The sequence below is a fragment of the Ictidomys tridecemlineatus genome, chromosome X, assembly GCF_052094955.1.
Source record: "Ictidomys tridecemlineatus isolate mIctTri1 chromosome X, mIctTri1.hap1, whole genome shotgun sequence".
In the NCBI taxonomy this organism is placed as follows: Eukaryota; Metazoa; Chordata; class Mammalia; order Rodentia; family Sciuridae; genus Ictidomys; species Ictidomys tridecemlineatus.
Genome location: NC_135493.1, coordinates 49,112,645 through 49,128,052, shown reverse-complemented (window position 1 = coordinate 49,128,052; position 15,408 = coordinate 49,112,645). Strand labels below are relative to the sequence as shown.

Sequence of the window (15,408 nt, the reverse complement as noted above, 5' to 3'; positions counted from 1 at the left end):
GCTCCTCAACAGAAAAACAGATAAAGAAAATGTGGCACATATACACAATGGAATATTACTCAGTCATAAAGAAGAATGACTTTATGACATTTACCAGTAGATGGATGGATATGAAAACTATTATGCTAAATGAAATAAGCCAATCCTTAAAAAACAAAACCCAAATGTTTTTGCTGATATGTGGAAGCTAAACCACAATAAAGGAGGGTAGAGAAAGAAGAGAAGTTCAGCAGATTAGACAAAGGGGAAGGAAAGGAAGGGAGGAATATAGAAATAGGAAAGACATTAAAATAAATCAAATATTTTCATATTAAAATACCTAAGTGAATCCTACCATTGTATCCACCCACAAGAATTGGGCCCTAATTAGAATAAGATACATTCCATGCATGTATAATTTTAACAAAATGGATTCCAATGTCATGTTTAACTTAAAAGAACCAATGAAAAAATAACAGAATGATGTCATAAAGTTTTCCCAGGTGTTCTTCAGTAATTATATAATTTTAGGTCTTATGTATGAATCTTTAATCATAATATATTTTTTTGAGATGATTTTGTGCAAGGTATGAAGTGATAGTCCAAATTTATTGTGTGCAAGTGGTTATTGAGTTTTCTAAACACCATTGTGGAGACAATCCTTTCTTCTTTATGGTTCTTGGCACTCTACAAAGATCAGTTGACTGTATATGTTTGTACATTTATTTTTGTGCTCTTTATTCTGTCCATTGATATACACATTTTCTTTTATGCCAGTATGATGATGTTTCAATTATTGTAGCTTTGTAATTAAAGTACCTCTAGCATTTTCTTCTTTTTCAAGAATACTTTGGCTCCATATGAATTTCTGGTTGTTTTTCTATTTATATAAAAATGCCATTGCAATTTTGACTGGGACTGAATTGAATCTATAGCTCTCTTTGGATAGTATAGCCATTTTTTTTTCCTACTGGGGCTTGAACCTACAGGTGTTTTACTACTGAGCTACATCACTTTTTTTTTAAATTTTTGAACCATGGCTTTGCCATGCCCAATATACCCCTGAATTTTTGATGCTGTAGCCTCAGAATACTAGTAGCTAGTAATCTACCCAAATTGCAATGACTCCAAATTTCTGGTAAGCCTAGAGAGAAAGTTATTTTGAAAATATGTATTTTAGGGACCTAATTTTATAATCTTAGAGAAAATATGGATGATTAAATTTGAATACAGAAAACATTTAGATGGTCACACAAACAAATGAAAATATTTATTTGTTTCAATGCTGAGTTTATTGAAAAGATTCTTTGCATTTCTAATTCTAATATAGCATTTAAAATAAAGTAATATTTTAAATGAGGAAAAAATAAAAACCAGACCAGAGTTTTAATCAATTGATACTCAGGCATGTAATGAAATATGCTTATTTTTATTATTTTGATTTTGCTTTTTGTGGTACTGGGGATAAAACACAGAGCTTTATATGTATTATGCAAGTACTCTACCACTGAGCAACACTACTGGCCCTGACAAGATGTTTATAAAAACTTGTGTAAAATGCAATAAAGTAACCAGATGTTCACAAGTGTTTTCCCATGTAGGTCACTGTGTTCATGTTATAAGATCAGTTTTATTATTCTATATGTATAATATTTGTTTCATATTTGCCTTTTTTCATATAGTCTGTGTCCTAGAATAGACTTTTATTTACTATGTGTCATAGAACCCTAGAAAGCCAGCACAAGAACACAATAAAGAAAACAACTAAATTTTTGAGTAAGCAATAAGTCTGAATAAATGTCATCGCTCCCCAAATGTACAATTTAATAGAAACTGTAAAATGTAAAAAATGGAGCAGCACCTAAATTTAACCTAAATTTAGAATTCTAAGAACTTCTTAGGAAAACATACATTAAGGTAGCGTCCTTTTCTTGGATTCTTTTTTCCCCAGGACCTTTTCCAGTATAAGAGTACTGATAAATGGTTTTGTTTGGGTTTTCTTTGGTGGTGGAGGGAACTGAGCATGGGGCTTCTCAAGGATTAGTTTGTGCATGATAAATCATGGCAATTTTTTTGTCATTTTTTTTTAATGTGGGAGTTAAATTTCTTCCAAATTTCTCAAAACTCTGAAGTGATGATGTCTTTTGGGGAAAGACTTCTAGTTGAATCTAATCTCACAACATTTTTCCCTGCAATTTTTTATAGTTGACAACTCATTTTCAAATACATAATTGTGTAATACTTTAACATGTTTACTTCATTTATCATATTAATTATATATTTTGCACAGAATCTGCAGATCTCTGTAACTCTCTTTAACTGAGGTTTTATAATTATGATTCTGAATTCAGTTTAACAGCTTCAACATGTTTTGGCACTAGAAACCATCAAAAGCCATTTTATGACTCTCCAGTCATTAAAACCATAATATTACTGAAGCAAAGGAAAGAATTCTGCCTGCTACCTCGGGATAATGGTACCATTATGCTGGAAATTAATGGAGTAAGGATAAAGGCCAAACACAACATGGCTTGGGTGTTCTCTTTGACCCTGTGATCATTTAGCACTAGACTGGGAGCCCAGTCCAGCAATCAACTTTGACTTTCCAAAGCACTCAGGAAAGTATTTATATCCGCTTTCCTAAGCAACATGATTTAGGGTATTAGTTAAAAAAAAAAAAAATCTTATGATTTCTTTCTGCCATTGTCATAACCTCCTCTGATTTGGGGATGAACAGCATAAAGAAAATATTTTAAATTTTTAAATAAATAAGTACAAATTTTAAAAGAAAAAATCATATTGATTTTTTTTTTGCTTTTTTTTTTTTTTTTAATCTTGGCACAGAGCAAGCGGGAAGTTACTTAGCACGGTTCCGGGTTTCCTCACGCCCCGCCCGCACTCTACCACAGCTATAAGCTCTTGGTCCCTTGATCGGTCTATCCTGAGGTAAGCAACCCCAGTCCACCGGTCCCCTCAGGGCCCGCCCGCCGCGCATCTGCCCTTCTCTTGACTCCGCCCTGCATCTGTCCGGACCCGCCTCGCGTCTGAGCTGACCCTCTCTACGCGTCTGTGAGTCAGTCCCTCCGGACCTGCCACGAGCTTCAAGCTTCTGAAATCACCGCGCCTCACTCGGTCCGTACCCAGTGGGCATCTTGGGTATCTGGGCGGTCTCCGGTTCCCCGCGCGTTTGTCTGTCTGTCTGTCTTTCTGTCTGATTCGGTGTCAGCAGCTTGTCTGCTGATCCCAACGCACCAAGTGTCTAGTATGCCCTTTCGCTGACGCTGAGTGCAGAGCGGCCTTAGTAAGCTGCTAGCCTGCCTGAAACCTCGGCCAGCTAGGCAGCGGCGGAGGAATACACACTCGGCCCCTGCCCTTGTTGATAGCATTTTAAACCAACAGGAGCTCGAGGCCTATATTTATACAGAAAACCGGTCTCAAGGCCTCTGTTGGCAATGCTAGATGTGGGGAACCAGCCAGCTGCTTGGTGATTTCTTAAAATTTAAAGGGGAAAGAGAATTTTCGTTACTAATACTGGCTTTTGAAACTGATTTTAAATCTGCACGGGTGAAAAATTTAAGTCCCCTCAGGGAGAACAGATTCGTTATTGGGGTGCCTTTTTGTCTGATGCGTTTGTTCTGAGCCTGCTGACCAGCTGTTTCTGAACTTCATTTTCTCAGCCTCAGCCTCAACAGTGATTGAGTCTGCTTTTAGCTTGCCTTCGCCTGCCTTGGGTTATTCTGTTCGTGAGCAGCTGTTTGGCCCATAGTTTAGAGAAAACAGCCTTTTTTTTTTCTTTCCCAAGAGAGCCTCCTCTCTATGCTAAGAGAGATGGGGAGCGGGGAGCCTAATCCTGCTGGCAAGAAAAAGAAGTACCTCAAGGCCGCCCTGTACGTGGGTGATTTGGACCCTGATGTCACTGAGGACATGCTCTATAAGAAGTTCAGGCCCGCTGGCCCTCTGCGTTTCACCCGAATCTGCCGTGACCCAGTGACCCGCAGCCCCCTGGGCTATGGCTATGTTAACTTCCGCTTTCCAGCGGATGCTGAATGGGCCCTGAACACCATGAATTTTGATTTGATTAATGGCAAACCATTCCGCCTCATGTGGTCACAGCCAGATGACCGCTTAAGAAAGTCTGGTGTTGGAAATATATTCATCAAAAACCTGGATAAATCAATTGACAATAGGGCCCTGTTCTATTTGTTTTCAGCTTTTGGGAACATTCTCTCCTGCAAAGTTGTATGTGATGACAATGGCTCTAAGGGTTATGCCTATGTGCATTTTGACAGCCTGGCCGCTGCCAATAGGGCCATCTGGCACATGAATGGAGTTCGGCTGAACAATCGCCAGGTATACGTTGGTAGATTCAAATTCCCAGAAGAGCGTGCAGCTGAAGTCAGAACCAGGGATAGAGCAACATTCACTAATGTTTTTGTTAAAAACTTTGGAGATGACATGGATGACGAAAAACTGAAGGAACTTTTCAGTGAATATGGGCCAACTGAGAGTGTAAAGGTAATAAGAGATGCCAGTGGGAAATCTAAAGGCTTTGGGTTTGTAAGGTATGAGACACACGAGGCTGCCCAAAAGGCTGTGCTAGACCTGCATGGAAAGTCAATTGATGGGAAAGTCCTGTATGTAGGGCGAGCACAGAAGAAAATTGAACGCCTAGCTGAGTTAAGGCGGAGATTTGAACGGCTAAGATTAAAAGAAAAAAGTCGACCTCCGGGGGTGCCTATCTATATTAAAAACCTGGATGAGACCATCGATGATGAAAAACTGAAGGAGGAATTTTCTTCATTTGGATCAATTAGCAGAGCCAAAGTGATGATGGAAGTAGGGCAAGGCAAAGGTTTTGGTGTTGTTTGCTTTTCTTCTTTTGAAGAGGCTACCAAAGCAGTGGATGAGATGAATGGTCGAGTAGTGGGCTCCAAGCCCCTGCATGTCACCCTGGGCCAGGCCAGGCGCAGGTGGTGAGAATCAGAATTTCAATTTGTTTCAGCCTTAGCTGGTGCCTAGTTCAGGCTCCTTTGTGATAAGGGGTTATTTTATGCCAATTCACAGTTGTTGTTGTTGTTTTTTAAGTGAATACTTTCTTTTGAAAACAAAGTGAAACTAGAAAGACTTGTTCATTTTAGTGAACATAATTTCTAATTGTAAAATTGTCCTTTTATACAATTTTTGATATAATATCCTTAGTGATATGTAGAATAAAATTTATTCCACATTTTTCCTGAACAGCCAAGGTGAGGCAGTTGATTGAGTATATTTCCTTTTTTAATTCAATAATACTTCATTTAATTTCTTCCATAAAAATGTTCTTGGCATTGTCCTTACTTTTGAGTCCATCACAGTGAAAACTTCTAACTTGCTGTTTGAGAAATCAGCAGAGCAGGGGAAAATGTTTATTGGAAAATGATCCAATAAACATATACATAATTTCACTTAAATCATTATTTAATATGAATATTCTTTTAGAAAGATGTGAGATTTCTCTTTTCTTCCCTTATTTATTTGTATTTTTCCCTTTTAAATATATTGTGACTATATTGCAGAATTGGTAGTGGCTTTAAGTAGTGTTGGGAGTTCTGTATTAACTTCATGCCCTGTTTTCACAATAAGTACCTTTGGAAATTAACATTTTATGTAGTGGCTATTTAAATTATGATTTGCATCTTATATACCTTTCAAGGAATATTTGATATTCCAGGACGCTGTAAGGACCACTCTTATATTTCTAAATTCCTTAGTTCATACATAGGTAATGTTAAATTAAAAAGATGAATAACTACACTAAATTGCCTTTATCCATAGATAATTTAATATTTTATCTTCATCTTTTATCAAGTGTCAATGTTAATATTAAATAATGTATAGAATTATGTTGAAAACTACTTTAAAGATCATATATTAAGCATATTATTATCCCTTGTAAATTCTTGAATGTATCCATATGATAACAAACACAGAAGTTTCAAAGTTATGGAACAGGTTGTCTCTTGGTTTCCGTCCATTGTGAGAACCTTTAACTTGACACAGTTGTGTTTATGTCTGTGGCTGCTTGGAAATTCAGAAAAAATAATGTTTCTGTTTGATACTGATGTTACTTATGTCAGTCAACTTCTAGATTGCAAATTCTCCACATTTCACTTGCAGTTCCCTCTTCTCGTTGTCTGCCTCCCATCCATATTGCATTTATATCGTTTTCATTGCCTTTCTTATGCATACCAGTTCAAATCCATTTGAGAAGGAGATAAATACCTAATTTATGTAAAATTTAAATAACTGATTTTATATAATCTGATTCACTTCTACCACATATTCAAACACAAGAAAATGCTTTGTTTATATTGTTATTTGGTTCTTATTTCATTATATATAAATCTTCATTTTCATACATACTACAACATAAATATATAATTTTATTAACACTTGTTAACCTTTTGAACTATAAAATAATGAGAAAAAACTGTTTCGGTTTACCTACAAATTTAATGTGATTTATGACCAGGTATTTTCAAAATAAAAATCACTGTTTTTTAATTATAAACATAATATTTGATCATTATAAAAATGTACACAGTGCAAAAGAAGGTAGTAAAATAATCACAATTTGGAGATAACCACTATTAATATTTTTAGTATGTGCATATCTGTCATATCTTTTTTCCTATGTAAGGTCATGTGTTTTTTACTTAAAACACTTACTACTTATATTGTTTTTAATTATAAACTGAACCATAATCATATTTTCATGGCAATAAAGATCAATTTATATTAATTTAGTGATTGCATAGTATTCCATTGTGTGGATATACTATAATGTATATAAAAGGTTGCTGTTAAAAAAGGTTTATATGTTTTCAATATTTTTTTACATTTATAAACAATACCATGATGAACATCTCTTTCTTAAAAACATTGTGAATTATATGTGTTCAGAGAAAAAAGTATCTCCATGATGTAAAAGATTATATCTGCTAGCAAATTAAAATGCACATCTTATATATATATCTAACACAATTTAGGAAAAACTTTAATATATAATCTGCACTTAAATTGACAAGTGGAAATCTATAGAACAGGAGACAGTTTTCTCATATGTTACGAATCTAGTTGCTTTACATTATTGTGTTCATTTTGACATATCAAATAAAATTTTAAATAGTTACATTGGTAATTATCACATATACTCTCTGTTTCTTTATATATAGTACCAGTTTTTATTTAAACTTATAAACGTAAAATATCAGTGTTAGCTTCCATGTTTTACAAATGTTTTGATTCAATATAAATCTAGAAAGATGTCTACAAAGTGAAAATGATCAAGAATAAGTATTTAATGCAAATTTTGGGGATTATGTATTTAAATTATTTCTATTTTTCAAAGGTCAGACTGTATTAACAAAAAACAGGAGAAATTAAAATATGCCAAAGTCCTGGTAAAATCCTTGTGTTTATGTCCCTGCCAAACATTTGAATAAACTCTGTAAATTCCCTTGGTGAAAATCAGAGGGAAAATATAAATGACATTTAATCTTCATAATTTTTCAATCTTGTGTGTTTTATTTTTGCTGAAATTTCATAGACTATAAATAATTATGCCAAGATTTAAAAAGAAATTTATTGTTTATCTTTTTCTAGTACATTTAGTAAAACTATACTGTGAATGTTTAGGTTATGAATGGACTGTATAATATGAGTTTTATTTTGCTTATATTTTTAAAACAGTCACCTGTACAAACTTTAAATAGCTCCATAGAGAAGAAAAGTAAGAATATTGTGATTTAAAACCTTCATCATCAAGGTTATTTGGGGGGAGGATCTTATGTACATGAAGTTTCACACATACTGGTCCTAATGTAATATCCATGATTGAGGGGAAAAAAGTGTTATATGTGTAAGTGATATTTTTAGTACAGTGTAAAAAGGCAAGAATACATATTTCTTTAAGGAGAAACTTGGAAATGGAAAAAAATACTATGTTCCTTGTAAATAAATGACATAATTTAAGGTCATTTATTTTAATAAGTAATGATAAATATATCAATAAATGACTGAAGATAGGTAATAGAAATGTTCCCAGTACCTATAAAAATACTTGAAATGTAGTAGGAATTTCACACATACTTGTTGAGTGAATGCATTCATAATGTAAATTATATTCCTCCAGATGTTAGCTTCCTAATTTTCATTTTAATATGTATCAAAGTAAATGTGTTATTATACAATATGTGATATTATTAAATATCCTATGAAAAACTAGTTCAGAACTGATTGGTCACATAGACTGGTGCTTATGCATAAGGTCTTGGCTATGTGGACTCATTTATATGATGTTAATGTTTTACTAATGCATTCATTCTCATGTTATTTTTTTGTTTTTCATTTTTGTCCAATTCTTGGTCGATTTGCCTGTCTGAAACACAAAATTTCTAGTAATTGTCATAGCTTAAATAAAAGTTTATATATGGAGTAACACTTTTTTAAACTTTTTATTTTTTTATTTGAACACTTATTTAAAATTTAATGGTATGCTGCTTCAAGACCAATATTATTCTGCACAATCTTGCTACTATGTTGAACAATATGACCACAATTATCCCTGAAATACTAGTGTTTGCTCATCTGTAATGGATTCTTATACATTTCTGGATGCTTTTTATTGACCCTGAAATGTAACCTAACAAATGGTTCCTTGGAGCCTCAAGAGGATTAATCCATCCCTAGTGGCTCCAAGGGATCATAGTATTTATAAATAATGTGGCCACCATTGGAAATTTGAGGAAACAAAAGCCTAACTAGCTAAAAGTACTAATACTAAATATATAATTCTTATTAATTTCAAGTACTTTCACCCTCAAAAGGTCACAGTCAATTTTTAAATAGCTATTAGTTGGCACACACAAAAAAAGAGTCTTCTCACTAAATTTCTCATCAACAATTTGGGGTCTTCACAGTTTATTTCATTTTTTAAAAAAGGTATTCAAAGAGTTTTAGGGAAAATATAGGAAAAGGGGGATGTGTGCTGATATTGTATAGTACAACTTTTACAGTCATCAGAGTCAATTTTTTCTTTGGTTTAGAATTAATCAATAAGTGAAACACGAGATGTTGAGACCATTGAATTTAAAATAAGCATTCTATACTGTTAAATAAATAATTTTATATTGTTTGGGGATTCATTTATAACATCTAGAAGGGTAAACTATGTTTTTGAAAGATCAAGGAGTTTATATATCTATCTGTGGGGCTATTTAAAAGAAATTTTAAGCTAATTTACACAAACTGTTTTTTTAGGTCGTGTGTCTGAGAAATTTGGGCAATCTAAATACATGATATGAAAAAAATACAGAGAGTAAATTGCATGCTATTCTTTTCAGTATTTCAGAATTCCTAAGCCATGTCAATATGTGGTTTTATTGCACAAAAATTTGTTCTTGAATAAGGGAATGAATACCTTACTGTACTCTTTTTGACAGAGGGTGGTTTTATTACATTATGATGCGGACATTAACCAAGCAGTGCAATTTAAGACGAAATTGTTTCCTAAAGAGAGAAAGAAAAAAAGTAGAAAACAAAATTTTGTTTGCTTTTTCATTATAGAAATGCAAATGTGGGATATTTGTAAATCAACTCACCAATAACTGAGAGAAGGGGTATAGAAAAATAGTAATGTACATGTTAGAAATGTAAATGAATACTGTAAACCATTAAAATTCTGCCTAGTATGATATTGCTTTAAGGTGAAGCATCACAGTTTGTATTCAATTTGTAATCTTATCATTGATATGACTACTACAGTGATATTAGACCTCAGGAGTATTTCCATTGTAAGTGAGTTTTCTTAAAGAATTATTGATGCTAATCAACACCCCTCTACTTTCTTACCTCCATTCAAACTGAACCCCACCCTTGCAAATACTCAAGATTATGTAGGGTATTCCTGGTTTATGTAATTTGTCTAAACATCAATTCCAAAATTTATTTGTAGCTATTAGATATGCATGTTTGTGACACTGTGCAAATTTGTTAAGAAAAAATTTTCAGAATTTGCATGTTAAGCCACAGTAGATGGTGGAAAACTTTTCTACTGTTTCTATATGAATGAATGTATTTAACTGAAGATACACTTTTTCAAAGAATGTACATTTCACAATGATGCTAATTAAAGCAACAACAAAGCTATGGGGTCTGGAATTGTGGTTTCATATAATGATCTAGAACATTTGAATTCCAAAGACTGCATAGTACAACTAGAAATATATAGTTTAATGTGGGATAAGTTTTGAGGCCTGAAAACATATTCCTACCATATTAAGAGATATTGGTAAGAGAAACTGCTCAACTTTTCTCAAGTTGCAATATAGGTGATACAATTATCTATATGCAGGCTTTATTTTCTGAAGACATACAACAGTAAAGGAAAAAATTTTAGGCAGATAAAAAAATACAGAGGAAGATACAGTCTTTTGAAACTTTTATTATATATTGTTGCAAGTGAAGAAAACCATGAGAGAGTGAATAACATGTATGAGCCAGGTATGCCTTTTACTGGAGTATCCAAAAGAAAAACAATTTTACTTTAGACAGAATAATTTTCTCAGACAATTGGATCACTTTGTCTATATTTATCTTTAGTTTGTTTTATATATATATATATATATATACACACAAATATATCTCCTTAAAATATTACAAAATGATATATAAACAGGCAAACAGTACCACAAATTTTTATCAGAGAAGTTTTGAACATAAAGATCATTTAAAGCTGAGTTTTTTATTAAATATTTATTTTTAAATCATATTTGGACACAATACCTTTATTTATTTATTTATTTAATATTTATTTTTTTAGTTGCAGTTGACCCAATAAGTTTTATTTAACTATCAATTTATTTATTTTTAATATGGTGCTGAAGAACAAACCCAGGGCCTTGCATGTGCTAGGCTAGTGATCTACTCCTGAGCCACAACCCCAGCCCTTATTTACTTATTTTTATGTAGTGCTGAGGATACAATGCAGGGCCTTGCATATGCTAGGCGAGCACTGTACCTGTGAGTCATAATCCCAGCCCCTAAAGCTCAATTTTTGATATAAATAATTGCTTGCATAAAATTTATCCTGGAATTTGAGACCAAGAACCTGGGGATATGAAAATTGTTTCAGTTGATATTTTGGTCATATGTTTTTAGACTATTGCTATCTTTGCCTGGTAGATGTGCAAAGGCAAATTTATCATTCAGTTTTCTGAATTAAATTGAAAACGTTATTAAATACATGAAGTAGTATGGAATCTCTTCCTGAAAATCAAAATTACACCTTTGTGAATGATTAACACTGTAGTAGATGACCTAAATGATCATTAAGAATATATTATTAAGAGACCCTGGGCTGGGGATGTGGCTCAAGCGGTAGCACCCTCGCCTGGCGTGTGCACAGCCTGGGTTCGACCCTCAGCACCACATACAAACAAAGATGTTGTGTCCGCTGAAAAACAAACAAAAAATAAATATTAAAAATTCTCTCTCTCTCTCTCTCTCTCTCTCTCTTAAAAAAAAAAAAGATACCTATAGTGGAGCATGCCTGTAGTCCCAGTGACTCCAGACTGAGGAGGAGGCTTGTGAGTTCAAATCCAGCCTTTGCAACTTAGTGAGGCCCTAGTTAACTCAGTGAGACACTGTATCTAAAAGTAATGAATGAATTAATTAAAAGGGCTAGGGATATGGTTCAGTGGTTAAGCATCTTGAGTTCAATATCCAGTACAAAAAAAAAAAAACAAAAAACTGAATCTACTATTTAAAAACAGAAAAGATTCAGAGATTCAGGCTGGGATTGAGGCTCAGTGGTTGAGTGCTCTCCTAGCATGTGCAAGGGTGGCCCTGTGTTCAAACCTCGGCACCATGTCAAAATAAATAAATAAAATAAATGTATTATGTCCAAGTACAACTAAAAAATAAATATTAAAAAAAGACAAGAAAAGATTCAAATAAAATTTAATACATGTGTTCTGAAATGCAAATAAATGAATTTTACAGTGAAAAAATGAAGGTTATGATTCTGTTAATACATTCTCCCCAGTGGGGGACTTCTCACAAAATTTGTACAAGTAATGATTGGATACAAAATGGTAAAAAAAAAAAAAAGCTGCAAAAATTATTCACAACTGTGAGAGGAATGCTATGTGTCTCTGTTATACCATCTGTGTTGGCCCAAAGGACAAAGAGAATGTAGGAAAAAGTAAACATTTTGCCCTTAAAAATATGAACTTGTAGCACCTCCTTGAAACATCATTAAAGAGCATCAGTGTTTAATGTTTGAAATTGTCACTGAAGATGCATTATTTCTTTTTTAATCCTATAAATACTTCTCAAAACCTCCAAGAAATCTTAGAATTATAAGGTATTCCATCAATAATTTCTAATTTCTCATAATAATGACTAAAAATGTCCTAAAGTGTTTTGATTTTTAAGAGATCCTTTGTTTTATTACTTATACTCAGATTTCCCCACATTGCTCAAAGAATATTGGCAAATTCCTCAATTACTATGACACAAATAGTAGATAATACTTATTAAAATTCAAGATTTGCATGGCAGCTGGTGTGAAAAAGAGTGGTAATTATAGTAAAGTTAAAATGTTTGTGTTTGTAGGGAAATTGGATGGATATATAAATAAATGGATAGATGGATGGGTTGACAGATACATATATACATATATAAATGATAAATCTTGATAAAGTAAGAATAAAAAGATACTTAAGAACAAACTCACAGAACACAGGAATAACAATATATCCTTTATCATATAGGCTCAAATTAGTATTACTGGCTTTGGTTCCAAAGTAAGGTTGTGCTCTAATAAAGGTAATTGGAGAAGGGATGACTGGCTGAAAGAGCCAAAGGTAAATGTCAGACCTGTGGCAATTCACTCTGGAGAGATCTTAAAATGATATTTATGTATGCTAGTGGGGAAGCTTGGTTTACATTATAATTATGTACCTCATAACAATGTTTCATTAAATGACAGATGGCATATATAAAAGTAATCCAAAAGGATTGCATCACCTTGTGATTTTGTAGCAGTCCTACTTTGTGTAAGCACTCTCTATGATGTTCATATATACTTGAAATTAATAAGGAAACACTGTCTAGAATATATCACTGTTGTTAAGCTATATATGACTCTAGTAAAAAGATAGCACTGAAACCTACTCAGTGAAAGTCACAATTCTGTGTTTCCCAAAAATTGATTCAAGGTGTATCAGAATCATTTGGTGGTTTTGTTAAAACAGATTCCTAGAATTCAATCTTGACTTACTGAATCAAAATGAATCTAGCAGTGGTGATGGTGGTGTTGCATTAGCTGCTCAGCTCAGGCAGCCAGGAAGCAGAAAGGGACAGTTCCAGGGACGAAACATGAATTTCCAAAGCATGCCTCCAGTGACCTACTCCCCCCAGCTATACCATACCTGCTTACAGTTATCACCGAGAATAGTAATCCTTTCAAATTACTGATCCATCAAGTGGATTAATACAATGATTGGGTTAAAACTCTCATAATCTAATCATTCACACCTTAACATTCCTAACCTCTCTCAAACATGAACTTTTGAGGGAAGCCTCATATTCATAGCATAATGGGTAAAGAAAACATCTACATTTTTCTCATAGCCACCAGGAGATTCTTATGCACACTTAAAATATCCAGAAGAGAGATCTGCAAATATTTTCTGGTAAAGGACAAGATAGCATATATTTCAGCCTTCCTGGTCAAGAGAAAACATCAAGTATATTATATAGGCATTTACATATCAATTAATCTATCAATCAATAAAATAAAATTTAAAAACTCCAAATATTTTAAAGTTGATAAATTCAAAATAGAGTGGTGACAATGTCAATAAAAGAGTAATGCAGTTAGTAGTACAGTTCTATTTTGAGGGATTACATTTTACTTACTTAGGGTTCAACTCTCAGATCTCTTATAAATGTATTCAATTATAAATATTTTTTAGCTTGTGCCTGTACAAAACAAGAGGCAGTCAAGATTTGGCTTTCAACTTCTAGTTTTCTAAATCCTAATCTATAAACACTGCTCTAGAGGATCACCTTACTCTGTTCCTGCTGCTATAAGAAAATGATATAGACTGGATAGTTATGAAAAATGTAAAATTATTCTTTACAGTTTTTAAGGCTAGGAAGCCTAAAATCAAGATTATGGCAGAACAAGCATTTCATGAGAATGATCCTCACAGGCTCTGCCTCCACCCTTCCTTGGGCCTCTTTCATAAAGGTATTAATCCCATTCATGAAGGTCCCACCTTCATGATCTAATCACCTGTTAAAAGGCCTTTACTCTCAAAACTTTCACTTTGAGAGTTAAGATTTTTACATGAATTTTGGTGGGACATAAAGCAAGTAAAAATGTAGAACTTCTTTAATAAAAAAATCAACTATTTTAAAACATTATTTTATACATCACATGATAGCTGAACTTATTATGTCTTCACCCTTAAAACCTGTTCCTCTTTGTATCTTTTTTTTTTATTTGAGTAAATATCAGCTAATTTCTTGGAGTTCATAGGCCAGAAATCTTGGAGTTACTCTTGTTTTCTTTCTTTGTCTCATGCCCCACATTCAATATGTCAGGAAATCATGATGACTAAGTCTTCAAATACATTCAGAATCTTAAAACTTACTAGCAACTTTGTTTCCAGTATCTCAGTCTATATGTTTTTAAAATTATTACTAGAAAATACCCCAAAGCTGGATAAATTTGGCATGTGCAAGTGTAAGCGTGAAAGGCTATTTCAAAACAACAAAAAATAAAGTTAATAGTAAAACCATTGCAGAATTAGCAAGGAGCCCAAAAATAATGAAGCAAGTCATACATTTGGTGACTTTAAAAATAGACAGTTTAATTAATTGAATAGTTTTAGAACTCATTCCCTTCCAATTTAATATTAAATTTGTTTTTTTTTTTCAGTTAGCCTAATCATTTAAAAACTGAATCAATATTCTAAGCACAGGACCAAGACAAAAATGTTGCTATCATGTACCAACTGTCTTAGACAGTTCTGTAAGCCATAAATAAATAGATAAATGCATATATCCAGAAATTAATAAAAGGTAAAATGATTATAATGAAACAAAGCTATTATTTAGGGATGGGTTGAAGCTCAGTGGTAGAGCATTTACTGGCATGTGTGAGGCACTGGGTTTGATACTCAGCACCACATAAAAATAAACAATTAAAGTAAAGGTATTGTGTCCATCTACAACTAAAAAATTATAAAGCTATTAATCACATTAAATATAGTTTTGTGGATTGAAAATGCAAATTAATCAACAAATAATTTGGATGAAAATTTGAGTTCTATGGTGAGCTGGACAGAAGATCAATATAGCTTTATTGGTCTTTCT

At 33.1% G+C, this 15,408-nt stretch overlaps 1 protein-coding gene across 2 annotated transcripts; it reads left to right on the top strand.

Annotated features, from left to right (window-relative positions):
• The first annotated feature begins 2,857 nt into the window (after positions 1–2,857).
• On the top strand, positions 2,858–8,458 carry Pabpc5 (poly(A) binding protein cytoplasmic 5). 2 transcript variants are annotated; one of them, XM_040283717.2, is made up of 2 exons: positions 2,858–3,111; positions 3,782–8,458. In XM_040283717.2, exon 2 carries the CDS (start codon positions 3,796–3,798, stop codon positions 4,954–4,956), a length of 1,161 nt encoding a protein of 386 aa, XP_040139651.1. In that variant the 5' UTR covers positions 2,858–3,111; positions 3,782–3,795; the 3' UTR covers positions 4,957–8,458. The 2 variants fall into 2 exon arrangements, with proteins under 2 accessions (XP_040139651.1, XP_005335906.1); XM_005335849.5 differs by having other exon boundaries at positions 3,657–8,458.
• Positions 8,459–15,408: the final 6,950 nt, after the last annotated feature.

What these genes read in the sequence shown, in the direction of transcription:
- Pabpc5 (XM_040283717.2), top strand. Translation starts at nt 3,796, where the DNA reads ATGCTAAGAGAGATGGGGAGCGGGGAGCCTAATCCTGCTGGCAAGAAA.